The following is an 11,374-nucleotide window of genomic DNA, read 5'->3' as shown; positions in this document are numbered from 1 at the left end:
AGAGGGCCTGCACGGAGTATTAAGAGGGAAGGGGAGGAGAAATATATGCGGGGAAGGGCAGGAAAAAGGGGAGCTCTTCTTAGTCATTTTTTGGCGTGCTTTTTCCCAATTGGAAACAAAAGGCGTCATTGGTCTAGGGGTTAGGATTCAACTCTTCCATTTAACCATTGAAAAGTTGAGGCCCGGATTCGAGTTCCGGATGACGCATTTTTTTGATTCTCGTCACAACGCAGACATATATATATTTTTTTGGTCCAGTCTTTGAATAGTTAGTGATTGATAATGCTGAACTGTATATAGGTGTGGTTTACAGATGATACGGAATCAACTGGTCTGTGAAAGTTGATTGATACAAAGTCGTGATAGCTCGCCTACCCGGGATAAAATCGATGTAAAGCGATGAGATATCTTTGCTTTTCTTCTCTGACACGCGAGGAATTGTCTTTGTAATTACCATTGTAACATCGTAATCTCTCTGGATTCCATGGTCTATATAGCATAATATCCAATAAAGGGACCTCTTCCGCTCCCTCACCGAGCTCCCCGTCCAGATCTCTCTCGGCATCCACTTTTCGTTGCCGACTTGGACGCCGTCACGGCTCCAGCATGGATCACTCAGCCAAGTAACAACTCCACTGGCCGTGCGCCGGCTCTCGTCAGTCCATGCTTCTGCTGCCAGACCAGTGCCGGCATCCGTATGGGGACAGTCATACGCAGATCCATAAGAGAGCATGGCATGGCTCTCCCGTGCCGGATGGCGCCAGGCACAAGGGGCACCAAATCGGGACCAAGGGCATCTCGATTATGCAACACAGAGTAGTCACATGGGCTCTTCAGGCAGGTGGTGAGCGGGAGCCCGCTCCCGTGTCGCTTGGACGATGTGTATGAAAATAGGGCAAAGTTGCCCCCGGGGACAGTATTACCTATGTATGTACTTGTATATCTGTCAAAGCCACCCCCCAAGAAAACCAGACGCCAAACACCGCTGCCTATGATCCAAGTTGCGGGACGTAAAACGGCTTTGTGCCCGCTCTAACTGCGCAGGGCATCTAATCGATTTCTCATCTGGTCCATCATTGCCTCGGCGTCCTCCTCGTCCTCCTCTTCTTCCGCCACCAGTTTCTCCGGCTCGGGGAGCGGCGCGGCGGGAAGGGACGGCTCTTTCCTGTCCTTGAGGACCTCGCCCAGGATCTTTTCAATCTCACCCTCGGCCTCTTCATCTTCTCCGAGCATGTCCACGTCCTCAGGCAGCGTCTCATCGATCATCTCCTCGATGATGCCCGCCTTCATCAGCTCGACGCTCAGTTCCCGCATCGTGCCGGATAACTCGGGCAGTCGGATGAGGGTATTGACGTCCTTCATGATGCCGACGCTGGCTCGGATAGAGCCCTCAATCTTGCGAACTGCAAAGGCTTCGTTGACTTGCATCTGCACCGAGTTGAGCTGGGCCTTTGACGTCACTAGCCGCGCCGACGTCTTCCGGGCCCGGACCAGCTCGCGCGCAAAGTCTCGGACTTCCTTCTGCGCTTGCTTGGCCCGCGTGGGATCTCGCTGAGCGCGCTTGTCTGCTTGTAGGATGAGGTTCTTGGTCTTGATCTCGACCTGCTTGACCTGAGTGATGTCGCGATCGAGTTTTCGGATGTTGGCCCTGAGCAGAGCGTTGCATTTTCGCATCTGTTGGGTTTCTGGTAAGTCCATGGCCGACGGGCTAACTTGTAAAAAATCGGTGAGGGAACAAAGCGCCGTACCTGCTGCTGGGGATCTGGCTTTGCGAATAGGGATTTAAACGTCTCCATGGCGATGGCGGGAGGATGCTGCGTGCGCGGGCTCGAAGCCCAATGCTAAACAAGACGCAGGCTGGCGGTCTATCTCATCCGCAGGGCAGAAGCGCAAAGACGGCGGCGGTGGAGCCGAGGCTTTGGCCGGATATGCGTGGTGACGAGGATCTCTTCCTCTTATCTCGGTGAGAAGGTTCAGGGCGGCAGCCTTGGGGAAGACGGACTCGTCACTGTGTCGAGGCTGGTGGCAGCCACAGTGTGGCTTGACTCAGGCCAGTCCGAGCATTACCCCGCCGCAAGGTCTGGCGGCTGCTGAATGTCGCCGAGAAGGGAAATATCTCAGCAAAGCAGGCAGAAGAGAATGGGAGCCCGTGGTTATTCAGCATCCTGAGTCTCAAATCCAAAAGGTTGTGATGATGAGAGACTAGAGGAATGTGTTGATTGTAGAAACATATGGAATTGGGTATATGTTCTAGGACCTAGGAAGATTTACTCATCGTCTTGTTACGGCACTTGAACTCCACGTAGTCTCTAGGATCTTGAATAGGTAGCCAACTTGGAATGCTGAATAGGCACCGAGCTACTCCTCATAGGAATGGGCCATGGCGAAAGGGAGATGATATCAACAATACTAGGCTAATTCAATTAGTTGACGGTATAGCATTGAGAGGATTGAGAGTCTCAACCTCTGATATGGTCCGCTGGAGTGCCCTGGAGCCTACCTCCCCAACTCCCCAACCAACCATTGACCTAGAGCTGATCCATGCTGACGAGCTTCATGTAATCATTTGTGTCTGCCCGTAACAAAGAACTGGTGTGGCGCAGATGCGAACACGCTATGGCAAATGCAGGCGTTAGCGCGGTACCTGATGTTCGCATCTGCCGCCGCGCTGGGGAGGGGTACCGCCGCATCGTGCCCCTCATCAGCCCTGCCGCCAAATCTTTTGCCTTCTGACGCTTTCCATAACCAACCTTGGATCGTTTCACTCAAACTGCTCCCAGCCTTACTCTCTTGCTTCCGCCTAAGCAACTTCCTCCATCCCAATCCACCCGCCCTCTACGCCCAAACCTCGCTGGCCTTGCCAATCTCTTGCCTTCAACCAACCTCGACTCTTAATAGCAACCCCCGCACACACACGCCATGGCTGAGACGTTGACTCCCGAAGGTGTGTTCCTCTGCCCGGCCGCGTTTGTCTGCTGCCCTGGACACGCATGCTTCCCTCCCATGACGCCCTCGTGCTTCTAGCAGCCGCGTCGCTTCTACGATGCTCCGGTTGCCTCGAATTGCTAGAGCGGCGTCATTTACACTGGAATCCAAAGCTGACGCTGTTGTCTCCAAACCTCTAGTTCTCTGGGCCCAGCGCTCCTCTGTGGCCGACCCTGCCAAGAACTTCATCTACCTGACCATCTCCGTCCCCGACGTCTCCAAAGAAGATATTCAGCTGGATCTGAAGCCCACCGGCGTGACCTTCACCGGCACCTCAGCTACCCTTAAGAAGAAGTACCATGTCGGGCTTGAGCTGTACGCCGAGATCGACCCTGCTGAGAGCCGTGTTAACCACACTGCCAAGAACATTGAGATGAAGCTGCAGAAGAAGGAGCTCAAGGAGGAGTACTGGCCGCGGTTGCTCAAGGATTCCAAGAGACTTCACTTCCTCAAGACCGACTTCGACAAGTGGGTTGACGAGGATGAGCAGAACGAGGCTGCTGATGACGACATGTCCAAGTTCGGAGACATGGGTACGTAAAGCTCCGTGCTGCACCAAGGTGCCTGGCTATATATAGAGACGATCGTTTTCTAACATTGTGGTGAAATAGGCGGCATGCCCGGAATGGGTACGTGACAATGAAACATCCAACCCCCACCGCTCTACGCTCTCTATTCTCCATTTCTTTAATCGTTCAAAAGGCTAACTATTCTTGCTCCCCAGGCGGCGACTTCGGCGGTATCGACTTCTCCAAGCTGGGAGGCGGCGCTGGCGGCATGCCCGACATGAGCGGCATGGGTCTGGAGGGCATGCCCGAGTACAGCAGCTCCGGAAACCCCGAGGACGACTCTGACGAGGAAGACGACGAGGACATGCCCGGGCTTGAGGGCGAGGAGGAAAAGAAGGCCGAGGGCGAGGCCGCACCAAAGGCGTAAACTGGGCCATTTTAATGAGATACACTGGAAACGGATCTTGGCGAGTGCCTCATTTTTTATGACCGACGGCAAGTACTTGGGAGTACGGATTCTTAAATTTAAAAAATCTTTTTAAACTACATCACCTCGATTGTTCCAAAGTGTTTTTGTCTTTTTTCATTTGTCCTTTTTCCGGTGTCTCGTGCAAAGGAACTCTTTAAGAGTTGGAAGGGGGCCTTGAGTAGCGGCACCGTCTGTATCAATCTACTGCGTGCATGTTGCCCTAGGTAGTTATTTGCCCTTGACTACCTTAGTAACTACTATCTCAACTCATGACCTGTTGAGGTTCAAAACCCCGCGTGTGTCTTTAATTAACGGCCATTCCCCCATCTTTAATTATCAACACCTAACGGGATGGGTGTGTTGCTCCTTGGAAAACATTTCACTCACCTCCAGGGCAGTTTCTTTCATTTACACATCATCATTTCGAGCCGCTTCATATTGTCAGGTATTTCGCTTATTATTAGACTAGTATTTATCATACTTGACAGCACCCGACTGCACGCTTCACTCCAGTGGGAGGAACAAAGCTGAAAAAAAAGACCAAAAAAAAAGCAAACAACCGGCGTCGAAAGGAGTATATACTCCAAAGCTTCCTAACCACCCTAAACATTCTGTTATAGTAGCAACACCATCTCCGTGAGCGACTTCGAATGGCGCATTATACCCTAGCGCGTGCTGAGCCAGTTTCAACTTTTTTTTTTCTTGTTTATGCATTGATATCTAAACCACGAGTCCATGGAACGCCTGCCATCACACCCATTATAGGAAAATATGTAAAGTACCGTCATTACTGTATCGTAATTAGCCGTGTCCTCGTTGCTGGAAGAATTCAAACATACCATAATCTCATCCTCCATGGGAGCGTCGCCGTTGGTAGGAGCAGGGGCAGCAGCCGGAGCGGCACCGGCGGCCTCGTTGTTATTGGCACCAACGAAGTAGTCTGCCATCTCCGAATCGAGCTCTTCAGCAGTCTTCTTGGCAGGGCGGGCATTGCGACCGCGGCGCTTCTTGTTAGCATTCGCGGCAGCTCCCTTAGCACCGCCGGCCTTGGCGGCAGTGTTGTTCTGCTTCTTGCCAGCGGCAGATTTGGGCTGGGCCTTGGGTTGACTATGTTAAATGTCAGCCTATGTTCGTTGTTGCGGAAACTGAGTCGGTGAGACAAACGTTGTGCGCTCAGCAAGAGTCTTGATCGGGGGAATGACTTTGTCGGCCTGGGCGGCTCCGACAATGATTTCAATCTGTGTATTCCACGGTAAGCTTACATCACCCCAATTCCTGTTTGGCAGAAATAATTTACCTTGATCGGACGGCCGTCCACCAACAGTCCGTTCAGGGTCTGAAGCGCCTTAGAGGCACCCTCAGGCTTGCTGAAGGTGACATTGGCAATACCTCGGCTCTGGGAGTTGGGGCCGTAGGACAGTTCAACCTTCTTGATGGGGCCGACAGATTGAACAAAGTATTCCTAGGGAGCAAGTAGTGTCAGTTAATCGGAAGCGAAGGGTTGTACAAGCATGCTGTCTCCGACTTCGAGTGTTTCGCCGATCCAGTCCCAGAACATCGCACCACTTCGATGGAATAGAAAATGTAAGAAGACCCAGCGAGCATAGCAGTGAGCAGCAAACCAGGATGCAGCACAAAAAGAGCGTAGAGCAGTAATTCCCCCAGGAAGAAAACGGAACACAAAAAGAACAAGGGTGTCAAAAGATTCCGAATGTGTGACCCGAGAACTAGGCTTGATGGATGCACAAGTGACGAAATGAAAATTCGAAATGACGCCCATGCACCGACATTCATTTGAACCAGCCCCCTCAAGTGCAACTGCGCTCAAAGTAGATAGGCCCTTGACATGAAAATATGGGATTCCTGGATATACGTGCCCACTGCATTGCTCGCTCGACCGACCGACCGGCTGATGCCAGTAATATTTCTCATGCTCAAAGGCAGTTTCTCATCGCCACTACGCTTCCGCGTTTTGTAGTAGAGAGTTGCCACAGCCTCATGGAGTAATCGCATGCTTCGATCAATACTGACCAGGTATTTGGAAGCATTCTGTGCGATGCGACAACGAGGATGGTCTCGACTTGCCAATGCTGCGCGTGCCGTTGTGAAACGAGCGCTGTCAAAGGAAGGAGACTTGAGCAGTACAATGGCTTAAGCCACAAAGGCAATATGAAAGCCTCTCAGAGGGATGGCCGTCTCGATGAATCAAGTACGGCGAGGAAGAAAACGTCGAACAAAGTCCGGAGACGAAATAGGTCTCAACGGAAACATACCTTGATCTGCTTCTCCGTCACGTCCTTGGGCTAGGCGGCATTAGCGGGTGCCTCTTTCTTAGTCGAGCAGGAGTTGGGCGACTTACCAAATTGCTGACGATGACTTTGCTGTCGCCGCTAGGAAGAGCAGCCTTGATGGGTGTAGCCTTTGCGGCAGAGCCACGAGCAGGCTTAGCAGTCGTCTTCTGAATACCGCCGGCAGGGGCGGTAGGAGTAGGGCGACCGGTGGTTGTTCGTCGCAGGGAGCGGCGGCGAACAGAGTCGCGGCGCTTGGCGCTGACGATCTCGTCAAGAGGCTTGTCAAGCTTGGTAGACATGATGAAGAGTTTGGAAGTCGATGGAAGCTGTGAGAAATGTAGGCGGAAGAAAAAACTGTCGAAGAGCGGTGTCGACAGCGGCTGGTCAGGATTGACAAAAGAAACAGTCAATCAGGAATAGATGGTCAAGGATGAAGAATCGCGAGTAGCGGCTCCAATCAAGCTTAACAAAGGAATGCGCGAGGGTTCGTCGACGGTGGCTCAGATCACAAAGAGAGTGCGAGGCAAGGAAGCTTCGGCAAGGGCGCGTTTTTCAGTTGTCAAACGGGCTGGAAGTTTCGGCCAGAGAGAGAAAAAAACCAGCTGCAGTCCAGCAAGGTGTAGAGGTCGGAGATGAAGAGCGGGTTTGGTGTGCTTGCGGCTGGCGAAGACACAGAATTGGGCTTTGGAATGGAGATGCGAGAGGAAAAGGCGAGGTTGAGAAGAGGGGAGTGCGAGCGATGGATAAATAACCGTACCAACGCGGGCGCAGGAACGCGTGCCTGGGAGAGAGAGGCTCAGCGCTGCTGCTGGCTGCTAGCGCATTGGAAACAGGGGGCCTCCCTTCTGTTGAACCCTTCTAATGCGCCGCACGTGGAGGTACTTGGCGCCAGCCACAGCACACTGCCAAAGCGCTTGTACCTTTCGGCCGCCTGTTTTTCCCGTTCCCACGGCAGAAAGTCGTCGAATCAGTCAGCCAGCTCGACTTATAGTAATAACTTGCAGTCGAATTTGGTGAGACAAGTCAGCCCAGGCCGCTAATGCAATAAGCAATTCCAGGCCTGGCATAAGCCACGATGCCCATCTGCGCGTGCTGCCGGCGGTGGGTATCGCGGGCGGCGGTATGTGCATAGACCCCGTTGGCAGACATGTTTTCGCCACCGATCTCTTGGGGAATATGACAGTAATGAGGCGGGCCTTGTACGGGGGTCTTACTATCTCGAGCCTCCCTGGCTTGGCTTATTACTACTACCTAGTAGGTAGAGTCGGGATTTGTTTAGCAGCCTCGTCTCTGGGAGTATTAATCATTGGTATATAGAATATGAAATTGCTCTTATAGATGAGCTCGTAACGGACAGATGGAATACGCAATTCACTGGATCCTTCCATGCGCATGGTGCTGGTGTGGAGGGACGACAGAGGGGGCGCTACTAATACTCTACATGTCATACGAGTACATGATTGTCCATACGATGCATGGCTGATATTATTTGAAACTGCTTCCTGGGCAACTGCAGGCTGACCTGCAGTGGGAAGAGCAAGCACGCCGGCACAGACATGGCGGCGCTTGGCGATTGGATTGATAGACATAGAGTCCGCCAGGTGTATCCTTGAAGCATGTGTTGGTCAGCTATTGGGATCATTGAGAAATTCCAAAGATCGATTGAGATGTTTTGGACGTGGTTATTCTATGCCGATTGCCCGCGTAGCCTCTCCTGCTCTCTGCCTTTTAAATGGTATCAAAAGCTGGCATTCCTTGTCCTCAATGTCCTGCCACCAACTCGAAAACGCTGCCTGGTTCTTGCTCCGCCATCCCGCTAAATTTTGTCCTTTCAGATACATGTTGATTCTGTCGTGCAATTCATTCGTCCGTTCGATTCTATGCTGCATGACTTCGATGCGCCAGTGGCGTATTATTGCACTTGTTTCCTCTCGATGCCCCTCGCTACCCTCATGATGCCTTCTTTACCGCGGCGGCTGACTTGTCTTGTGAGTTCACTTCCAGGAAGTGGTATACCACAATGAGCACCATGGAAATAGAGCCCAGGAAGATGGCAAGCTTGTAGAGCTCGTCGTCGGAAATCATGGTGAAGGCGCTGGAGCTGGAGCTTGATCTAAGTTGAGCTATACGGAATACCGCAATCTAATGGCTGAAGAAGCGCCAATTGGTCAGTTGCGATCCAGAGGTAATGCGCAGCAGGCCAGCTTGGATATCCCATACTCACCTAGGACGCTGGTATGGTCGTGATGACAAGCTCTAGATTTGACAGCCGTCGGCGCAACGCTGCTAGAAGGACACCTGTATCTGTATAGCTCGGGCTGACGACGTGTTGCATTGGCCAGTTCTCGACTCCAGATGCGGCCTAGCCTGTCTGATGAGAGAGATCAATGTACTTTGTACCTGCTGAGGCAGCGACCTGCCTCAAGCGGTGGGAAAATGCGGGCCTCCCACGTGACCACAGTGACTTCATCCGCCCACTGGACTTTAACAACCCACCAAACTTAGACCCAACTTGTGTCCCGCGAAGAATCGCCGCCACAGCTTAAAAAAAAGTTTCCTATTTCTTTGACCCTCCTTTGACAGGACATTTTCAGGGATAGGAAGAGAGGGGCGTCAGGGATATCAAATACTCATTCTAGATTGGTTCTTTCGGCGCATCTACTTTTTGCATTTTACCGTATACCATTGCCTTTTCTCCCCCCCACTAGAAGCGACCACCGTCCACTGTCCATCGATCGCCCATCATGCCGCCGAAGAAGGAGAAGCCAGCCGGCGGCAAGAAGCCATCTGCCGCCAAGTTGGTAGAAGATAGGACCTTTGGCATGAAGAACAAAAAAGGAGCACAGGCCCAGAAACAAATCCAGCAGATGACGGCCAACCTGAAGGGCAGTGGTAGTGCCGAAGAGAGGAAGAAGGCCGCCGAGAAGGCCCAGCGTGAGAAGGAGAAGAAGGCAGCAGAAGATGCCAAGAGAGAGACAGCAGCTCTGCTGAACAAGCCAGCCCAGATCCAAAAGGTGCCTTTCGGCGTGGATCCCAAAACGGTCGTCTGCATATTCTACAAAAAGGGCGACTGCGAAAAGGGAAAGAAGTGCAAGTTTGCTCACGACTTGAGCGTCGAACGAAAGACGGAGAAGAAGAACTTATACACGGATGGTAGGCAAGAGGAGGAAGAGAAAAAGAAGCAGGAGACTTCTGCAGACTGGACCGAAGAGCAGTTGATGAAGGTTGTCCTGTCGAAGAAGGGCAACCAGAAGACCACAACGGACAAAGTGTGCAAGTTCTTCATCCAGGCCATCGAGGATGGCAAGTATGGTTGGTTTTGGATATGTCCAAATGGTGGTGACAAGTGCATGTACAAGCACGCCCTCCCACCTGGGTACGTCAATTGGATTCTACAGTCTCACAATCGCCGTAGATTACTAACTTGGTGGTTTCTAGATTTGTTCTCAAGACAAAGGAGCAGAGAGCAGCGGAGAAGGCATTGCTTGATAAATCGCCGCTCAAGACTCTGACTCTTGAAGATTTCCTGGAATCGGAGCGCCACAAACTTACAGGAACCCTGACACCAGTCACCCCAGAGACCTTTGCCAAATGGAAGAAGGAACGCTTGGACAAGAAGGCAGCTGAGGAACAGGCTCGCAAGGCCAAGGACAACACTGGTCGTGCTCTCTTCGAGAGCGGCAAGTGGAGGGATGATGATTCTGAAGCGGACAGCGAGGATGAAGACGACGATACTTGGAACCTTGAGAAGTTGCGTCGCGAGACCGAGGCTCTCCGACAGAAGAAGGAAGAGGATCGACTCGCAGCTATCCATGGTGGAACTGTCCCGGTGGCTGTACCAGAAGAGGAGGAGGAAGAAGAAGAAGTTGGGAATGCTGAGAGCAGTGATGGCGTTGTTGGAGATGCAGAAGAACCCACGGTCGCACAGACGGGTCAAGAAGTACCGGCGTCTTGAACGGCCGCGGAACAATACTCAGAGCCGAGGCGTCTTCAAGCTCCCCATCTCTACGAAATGCTGCGAGAGGGAATTCCGAGCACCTTCTGGGACCACAAAGACCAATGGTCGCCAGGAGGGCCGTGGTGGCTTGCTATTCGTCACAGAAAGCTCGTTGCCTTGGATATGTGGGTGGCTGCGGCGGCAGTCGTACACGTACCTCATACTACTAGTCTACTTTGCCCCTTATAGAATAGTACCGCATCAGTTCCGCATTGGAAATGACATTGATGAGAAGGGCCTTGGAGGATTAAAGGGAGATATGGAGGATATTGCGGCCCAGCTTTTCTTCCCCGAGGCCGTAAAGGTCTTCCCAAGGAAGCAAGCAAAAAATGCAGCTAGAACAAAAAAGACATGCCAAGAGTGTATGGAGCACTCGATGAGCTGTTTACCTTGCAAATTACTCTATGAAAATGATATAAACAAAGACATTTTGCCATGGCAGCCTTCAATTGGCATTGGACGCTGCAGTGCGGGCAAATGATTAGGTGCTGAAACAAATGCTTGTGAAGCAGTCGTCTTGGTTTGTCCACGTTGCTGGCTTCGTGTGTGCCTGAAAGGAAGAAAGAAAATAAAAGAAAAGAAAAAAAATACAAAAGATAACACTGCCAGCCTGAGCTGTCGGAAAATGGCAAGATTGATATCAACCACTGATGACGCAGCGCCGTTGCATTGAGATGCAGATGCAACAGCGCTTGTAAGTGGCCGTGGCCATGTTTTGGCAAGGTTTCAGTTTTGTGCTGGTCCAACCAAGGCCCATGAATGATAAGCCTGATGACGTCCTTGAGCAGCGGCCAAACACATGGCAGTGTCCCACGGCGCAGCCACCACCACGGGCCGCCATCGAAGCCAATTGAGCTGGATATGGGCTGCTGGACGTGTGTTGCAGCAGGTTGCAGCAGGTTGCAGCTCTACTTGATGCTCTGTGCGTTCGAATGGCTTCGTATCTGGGATACCGGCATCCTTTCGCCATCTGTTGGGGGGGCTAAAGACGGTAAGACAGACAGAAAAGGTGGCATGTGACGCCAAAAGACATGTCACCTACAGTATCTATAACGTACAACGGCAGTGCAGTCTATAGCGTCGATAGGGTAGTAGCAGCAGTAGCAGCAGCAGCAGGATAGCG

The 11,374-nt window shown here is 52.0% G+C and overlaps 5 protein-coding genes across 5 annotated transcripts; 2 read left to right on the top strand and 3 right to left on the bottom strand.

Moving 5' to 3' along the window:
• Positions 1-452: 452 nt before the first annotated feature.
• Positions 453-1,918, bottom strand: TRIVIDRAFT_90528 (uncharacterized protein; the record flags this gene model as incomplete). Its single annotated transcript, XM_014105314.1, has 2 exons — positions 453-1,674; positions 1,749-1,918. 2 exons carry the CDS (start codon positions 1,794-1,796, stop codon positions 1,033-1,035), a joined length of 690 nt encoding a protein of 229 aa, XP_013960789.1.
• Positions 1,919-3,118: 1,200 nt separating this feature from the next.
• On the top strand, positions 3,119-3,897 carry TRIVIDRAFT_120772 (uncharacterized protein; the record flags this gene model as incomplete). The annotated part of the gene is made up of 2 exons (XM_014105313.1): positions 3,119-3,518; positions 3,749-3,897. Coding segments are annotated over 2 exons (549 nt in total), but the record flags the coding sequence as incomplete, so codon positions are not given.
• Positions 3,898-4,750: 853 nt separating this feature from the next.
• On the bottom strand, positions 4,751-6,553 carry TRIVIDRAFT_188853 (uncharacterized protein; the record flags this gene model as incomplete). Its single annotated transcript, XM_014105312.1, has 6 exons — positions 4,751-4,753; positions 4,803-5,070; positions 5,128-5,201; positions 5,261-5,425; positions 6,237-6,266; positions 6,323-6,553. 6 exons carry the CDS (start codon positions 6,551-6,553, stop codon positions 4,751-4,753), a joined length of 771 nt encoding a protein of 256 aa, XP_013960787.1.
• Positions 6,554-8,204: 1,651 nt separating this feature from the next.
• TRIVIDRAFT_50011 (uncharacterized protein) lies at positions 8,205-8,339 on the bottom strand (the record flags this gene model as incomplete). The annotated part of the gene is made up of 1 exon (XM_014105445.1): positions 8,205-8,339. One exon carries the CDS (start codon positions 8,337-8,339, stop codon positions 8,205-8,207), a length of 135 nt encoding a protein of 44 aa, XP_013960920.1.
• Positions 8,340-8,998: 659 nt separating this feature from the next.
• TRIVIDRAFT_118387 (uncharacterized protein) lies at positions 8,999-10,107 on the top strand (the record flags this gene model as incomplete). The annotated part of the gene is made up of 2 exons (XM_014105311.1): positions 8,999-9,630; positions 9,693-10,107. Coding segments are annotated over 2 exons (1,047 nt in total), but the record flags the coding sequence as incomplete, so codon positions are not given.
• Between the last annotated feature and the right edge of the window lie 1,267 nt (positions 10,108-11,374).

The sequence above is a fragment of the Trichoderma virens genome (assembly GCF_000170995.1).
Source record: "Trichoderma virens Gv29-8 chromosome Unknown TRIVIscaffold_2, whole genome shotgun sequence".
Taxonomy (NCBI): domain Eukaryota; kingdom Fungi; phylum Ascomycota; class Sordariomycetes; order Hypocreales; family Hypocreaceae; genus Trichoderma; species Trichoderma virens.
The sequence above is the reverse complement of the archived record's forward strand: the minus strand, read 5'-3'. Positions and strand labels throughout refer to the sequence as shown.